Raw genomic sequence first — 6,659 nt, 5'->3', positions numbered from 1 at the left:
GAGGTAGAAGGGCTTTCAGGAACCCCAGTACCACCAAAAACAAACAACAAAAATAAATAAATAAATAAAATGATAGTTCCAGCCAGGCGTGGTGGCACAGACTTGTAATCCTAGTATTTGGGAGGCTGAGACCAGAGGATCACAGTTTGCAAACAGCCTCAGCTACTTAGTGAGGCCCTCCACAACTTAGTGAGACCCAGTTTCAAAATAAAAAATAAAAAATAGGGCAGGGGGTGTAGTTCGGAGGTTGAATGCCACAGGGTTCCGTCCCCAGACCCACAAAATAAAATAAAATAATAGTTCCTTATTCCATCAATCTGGTCTTAATTAGTGAGGATCACAAACTACCTTTTCTAATTATAGCCATTTCCACTAACTAGCTTTTTCATGTCAATAAATTACATATTTTTTACTAAATGAAAAAAAGCAGTTACTTCCGATGACAACTCCTATGTTTCCTTTTGCAGAAGTCATGTAGAAACAACAGCCATTGCCTCTTCTGAGTCCAATCTTGAATTCTAGATGTCAATCTCATGATCAGTGGATTTCACAAAATTTGATAAGCACCAATGATGTCAAGTTTATGGTGATCTACTGGTAATATCGCAATCCTATTCATGTTTTCCAAATTAGTCATCCAATTTAGATTTAGAAAATTTATATCACAACATTCAAAAATTTCAGTAGTGTGAATAAAAATTCCATTTCTCAGAGAATGAAGTAGTCAATCTGGGGTTCTTTGTTTTCCAAGTGCCTAGGATTTCTGAGTGATTATGAATCAGAGTTCTCAGTTCAGTAAGCCTCCCTATGAGATGAGCAAAATGCTGCGGGTCTTCCACATGATACATTTTTGAGTATTTATACAAAATTTGTAAAACTGGTTCCTGTAAATTTTCCACATGTAGTTTATTTTTAAGGCCTGGACGATCTGAAAAATATTACGTATTTATCTTAATGCATACTGAAAAGAAATAAAAGATAATGAGTTCATTAAGACAATGCAGTTTTTAAATTACAAAAAAATTCGCCGGGCGTGGTGGCACACGCTTGTAATCCCAGCATTCAGGAGGCTGAGACCGGAGGATCACAGTTCGCGGACAGCCTCAGCTACTTAGTGAGGCCCTCCACAACTCAGTGCGACCCGGTTTCAAAATAAAGAATAAAAAATAGGGCAGGAGGTGTGGCTCAGAGATCAAATGCCCCTGGGTTCCATCCCCAGACCCGCAAAATAAATAAATAAATAAATAAATTACAAAAAATTTCACTGAATCCTTTAATATATGCCAGACATTAAAAGTAACTTTTCTCTGTGCATTGTGTGTGTGTGTGTGTGTGTGTGTGTGTGTGTGTGTGTGTGTGTGTGTGTGTGTGTGACTTTTTGAACCTGTGCGATCCTCCTGTCTCAGCCTCCCAAGTGCTGGGATTACAAGCATGCACCACCACACCCAGCTTGCATTATTTTTTTAATCTTCTCAACACTCTGTGAAGTAAGGTTGGTTTTTACCCTCACTTTTCAGATGATCTTGAAACATAGAGAATTAATGTCCACAAGCCACACAGGGAGAAAGGGTAAGTAAGCAGTTGTAGAATACACGCATAGCCAGGCATGGTAGGGCACACCTTAATCCCAGGACTTGGAAGCTGAGACAGGAGGATCACAAGTTCAAGAAGAATCTCAACAAGTAGTAAGACTCAGCAACCTAGCAAGACCTTGTTTAAAAATAAAAATAAGAAATAGGGCTGGGGTTGTAGGTAGGTGGTAGAATGCCCCTGAGTTCAATCCCAGTACCAAAAATAATAATAATATAAGCACAACCAAGGGCTTACTTGAAACTTTAAGAGATTAAGTAATTTTCCCAAGGTCAATAGAAAATAGAAGGCAAAGTTTTTTATACAGAAAGAGAGAGAGAAGAGAGAGAGAGAGATAGAGAGAGAGAGAGAGAGAGAGAGAGAGAGAGAGAAACAAATGTGAATGAAGGAGAGTGAACTTTTTTATTATTTTTTTGGTGGAACTGGGGTTCCTGGAAACCCTTCTACCTCTGGGTTACACTCCCAGACATATATATATATATATATATATATATATATATATATATATTTGGAAACAGGGTCTCTTAAGCCAGCACAGCTGGCTTTGAACCTGCCCAATCTTCCTGTCTCTGCCTTTCAGGCGCGGGGATTACAAGCCTGTGCCACCACGCCCAGCAAAGGCAAAGTTTTTTAAGTCCTTAGGTCTAAAATATAAGCGCCAACAACTTCTTAATGATTAGAGAGCGTTTATTCATCTAATCATTGTGCTAGAGATATAGCAGTGAATATAAGATAGAAAATCCCCATTGAACCCATACTCTAGGTCCAGGAAGAGTCAGAAAGGAAAGAGACATATACACTTTTTTTTTTTTTTTTTTTTTTTTTTTGGTGGTACTGAGAGTGGAACCCAGAGGCTTTCTACCTCCGGGTTATACTCCCAGACCTTTTTTATATTTTATTTGAAAACAGGGTCTCACTAAGTTGCTGAAAGCCTCACTCAGTAGCTGAGGCTGGCTTCGAACCTTTGCGATCCTCCTGTCTCAGCCTCCCAAGCGCGGGGATTACAAGCATGTGCCACCATGCCTGGCTCATATACACATTTTAAAAGGTAAAAATAGCCGGGCTTGGTGGTACAGGCATATATATATATATATATATATATATATATATATATATATACACATATACACATATACATATATACATATATACATAATACCATTGATATGTTATAGAAAGATATAAACAAGGAGGAAAGGTATAAAAGTAGATTGATCAACCTTTTAAAAAGTAACATCTAGCCGGGCGTGGTGGCGCACGCTTGTAATCCCCGCACTTGGGAGGCTGAGACAGGAGAATTGCACAGGTTCGAAGCCAGCCTCAGCTACTTAGTGAGGCTCCCAGCAACTTAGTGAGACCCTGTTTTCAAATAAAGTATAAAAAAGGTCTGGGAGTATAACCCGGAGGTAGAAAGCCTCTGGGTTCCACCCCCAGTACCATAAAAAAAAAGTAACATCGAGATAAAATAACATTTAGCAGAGATCCAAAATACTTATCAAGACTAGGCAAAAGACTTATCAAATACAGTAAAACCTGTAGCAAGAGACTGCTTGAAATTTTCATTAAATGTATCAAAAGCAATGTGGCAGCCAGGCATGGTGCCATATGCCTTTAAAAATGGGAGGATTATGGTTCAAAACCCTAAGCAACTTCATGAGGCTCTCAGAAACTTGGTGAGATCCTGTATCCAAATTTAAAAAAATACATAAGTAAAATGGACTAGGGATGTATCTCGATGGTAGATTGCTCCTAGGTTCAATCTCCAGAACCACAAAAAAAAGCAATGTGACCTTAGTGAGTAAGAAAAAGTGATAGTAGTAAGCAATAAGAGCAAGAACTTGGAATTTTAATATAAGTTTGCCTCTAAAATAGGAAACCACTAAAGGGCATGCACAGAGGAATGACATGATCTGATTTATATTTTTAAGGAATCACTGTGGCTATTACATAAATAATAGATTCTAGAGAGGACAGCGAGGACAGCACAGTATCAGGAAAACAGTGAGAAAAGTATTTTCATTTAAGATGGTAAAACTAGAGACAGAAGTGATTGAGTTGTAGATGTATTTTAAAGGTAGAGCCAACGGGATTTGTTGTATATTTGGTATGGATGTAAGAGAAAGAAAGAAGTTAGATGACCTAAATATTTTTGGCTTATGCATATTGAGAGATGGAGATACTATTTAGTAGAGATGGAGGAAAAATAGGAGGATTGGGTGTGGGGAGAACAGTTCACTTTCAGACATGTTAAGTTTGATATGCCTACTAGGCTTCCAAGTTTAAATATTGAGTAGGCTATTTAATGGAGATTGAAGGAGCAATCTAGTTTAGCATATATATTTGGGAGTGGTCAGCTCATGTTAAACCCATGAGATAGAATGAAACGAGTGTAGAAGAAAGAGAATTGAGCCCCGGGCTACTCTCAACATTTATCATTGTGGGGATGAGGAGGAAATTGACAAAGGAGACAGAAAGAGCAGCTACTAAAGAAGAAAAACCAAGAGAAAGTAGTATGCCGAAAATCAAGTGGAAAAAATGCTTATCAGGAAGAAGGTAGTGATCAACTGAACCAAAGTGATGGAACTGTTCTAAGAAAGAGGATATGGTCTTCTCTAACAAAAGTGCCTGATGGGTCAAGTAAGATGGGGATTAAGAACTGATCACTGGAATTAGCCATGCCCAAACCCTAAAGATATTTTCAAGTTATGGTGGAGCGGCAAGGACACACAAACTTTCACCAAAGAAGATTCATTAATGAGTAAGAGAAGAGAAATGGAGACAGAAATATAGACAATTCCTTTTTTTTCTTTTTTCTTTTTTCTTTTTTTCTGTTGTTTTGGGTTTGTTTGTTTGTTTGTTTGCTTTGGGGTTTTTTGTTTGTTTTGCTTTGTTTTGTTTTGTTTTGTTTTTGCTGTACTGGAAATGGAACCCAGGGGAATTCTACCTCTAAGTTACACCCCTAGCCCTATTTTGGGGGGGGGTGGTACTGGGGTTCCTGGAAGCCCTTCTACCTCCGGGCTACACTCCCAGACCTATTTTATATTTTTATTTAGAAACAGGATCTCCTAAGCCAGCGCGCGTGGCTGGCTTCGAACCTGCGTGATCCTCCTGTCTCCGCCTCCCAAGCGCAGGGATTGCCCCCACGCCCGGCGATCCTAGCCCTATTTTTTTTTTTTTTTTTTTTTTTTTTTTTTTTTTGGTGGTACTGGGGTTCCTGGAAGCCCTTCTATCTCCGGGCTACACTCCCAGACCTATTTTATATTTTTGAAACAGGGTCTCTTAACGCCAGCGAGGCTGGCTTCGAACCTGCGCGATCCTCCTGTCTCTGCCTCCCAAGCGCGGGGATTACAAGCGTGCGCCACCACGCCCGGCCTAGCCCTATTTTTTAAATCCTTTTTTTTTTTCTTTTGCAGTACTGGGTATGAAACCCAGGGACATTCTGCCTCCAAACTATACCCCAGCCCTATTTTTTAATTTTTGATTTTGAAACAGGGTCTCACTGAGTTGCAAAAGGCTTCAATAAGTAGCTGACGCTGTTCGCAAACTGTGATCTTCCTGTCTCAGCCTCCCAAATGCTGGGGTTACAAGCGTGCACCACACCCAGGTGTGCGTGTGTGTGCGTGTGCATGTGTGTGTGTGTGTGTGTGTGTGTGTGTGTGTGTGTATAATTTTTTTTTGGTGGTACTGAGGATGGAACCCAAGGGCATTGTACCTCTGAGCAACACCTTCAGCCCTATTTTTTTTTTTTTTTTGAAACAGAGTCTCACTGAGTTGCAAAGGGTCTTATTAAGTAGCTGAGGCTGTCTACAAACCTTGATCCTCCTGTCTCAGCCTCCCAAATGCTGGGATTACAAGCGTACATCACCACACCTGGCTTAAACAACTCTTTAAAAAAAATTTTTTTCTGTAAAGTGGAACAGAGAAACAGGAGAGCAAATAAATGGGAAAGTGAGCCAGGCATGGTGGCGAACACTTGTAATCCCTGCCCTTGGGAGGCTGAGTCAGGATTGATTTCACAGGTTCGAAGCCAGCCTCAGCTACTTAGTGAGCCTCTCAGCAGCTTAAGAGAGACCCTGTTTCTAAAAAAAAGTATAAAATAGGTCTGGTAGTGTAGCCCAGAGGTAGAAAGCCCCTGGGTTCCACCCCAGTACCACCAAAAAAAAAAAAAAAAAAAAAAAAATGGGAAAGTGAAATCAAGAAGGCATTTTTTTTTTAATGCAAGAAATTACAACGTGTTCATAAGCTTAAAGGACTTGTCCTCATAGAGAAGGAAATTGTGATGAAATAAAATTGGCACATTGGCTGCAGTTCAAAATTTAATAACCACAAACTTCTTAATTTACTTGCCAAATTAATCTATATTTGCACTGGTGAACAGTTTTTACCTGAAAAAAGCACAGTTGTTGCTGCAAGCAGAGCATATTCAGTATTTGTTATATTAAGTCCACTCATTCTTCTGTAGAAGTGAAACAGTGAGGTAATAAATTCTTCAGTAATACCTAAAATGTTATTAAAATGTATTTTCATCAGAACATAGTACAGAACAATACATTGTGATTATTATTTTTCTCAAAACAGTATAAGATGAAACATTATACCCAATAAGATTTTTTCCATCCAATATAATATTTTCTTTTTGTGTGTGTGTGGTACTGGGGGTAGAACCCAGGGGTTTTCTACCTCCGGGCTATACTCCCAGACCTATTTTATATTTTATTTGGGAACAGGGTCTCACTAAGTTGCTGAAAGCCTCACTAAATAGCTGAGGCTAGCTTTGAACTTGTGTGATCCTCCTGTCTCAGCCTACCAAGCATGGGATTACAAGCATGCACTGCCTTGCCCAGCTCTAGTATATTTTCTATTGATTTAATATTACCAGTTGGTATAATATTACCAGGTAAGCCGGCCCTGGTAATGCACATTTGCAATCTCAGTACTCGGGAGGCTGAAACAGAAGAATCGCATGTTCAAGGTCTGCCTCAACCAATTTAGTGAGGTCCTCTGCAGCTTAGTGAGTTCCTGTTTCAAAAATAAAAAATAAGCTGGGCATGGTGGCGCACGCTTGTAAT

At 39.5% G+C, this 6,659-nt stretch overlaps 1 protein-coding gene across 1 annotated transcript in view; it reads right to left on the bottom strand.

Annotated features, from left to right (window-relative positions):
- Window positions 1–680: 680 nt before the first annotated feature.
- Window positions 681–6,659, bottom strand: part of LOC308260195 (bile acid receptor-like) — a gene marked incomplete at both ends in the record, with an annotated part of 28,174 nt that continues 22,195 nt past the window's right edge. Inside the window, 2 exons of the mRNA XM_080691507.1 lie at window positions 681–928; window positions 5,976–6,089. Of these exons, the coding sequence (XP_080547633.1) occupies window positions 681–928; window positions 5,976–6,089 (362 nt within the window). The remainder of the gene's footprint in view (window positions 929–5,975; window positions 6,090–6,659) is intronic.

The sequence above is a fragment of the Muscardinus avellanarius genome (genome assembly GCF_963383645.1).
Source record: "Muscardinus avellanarius genome assembly, chromosome: 3".
NCBI lineage: Eukaryota > Metazoa > Chordata > Mammalia > Rodentia > Gliridae > Muscardinus > Muscardinus avellanarius.
The sequence above is the reverse complement of the archived record's forward strand: the minus strand, read 5'-3'. Positions and strand labels throughout refer to the sequence as shown.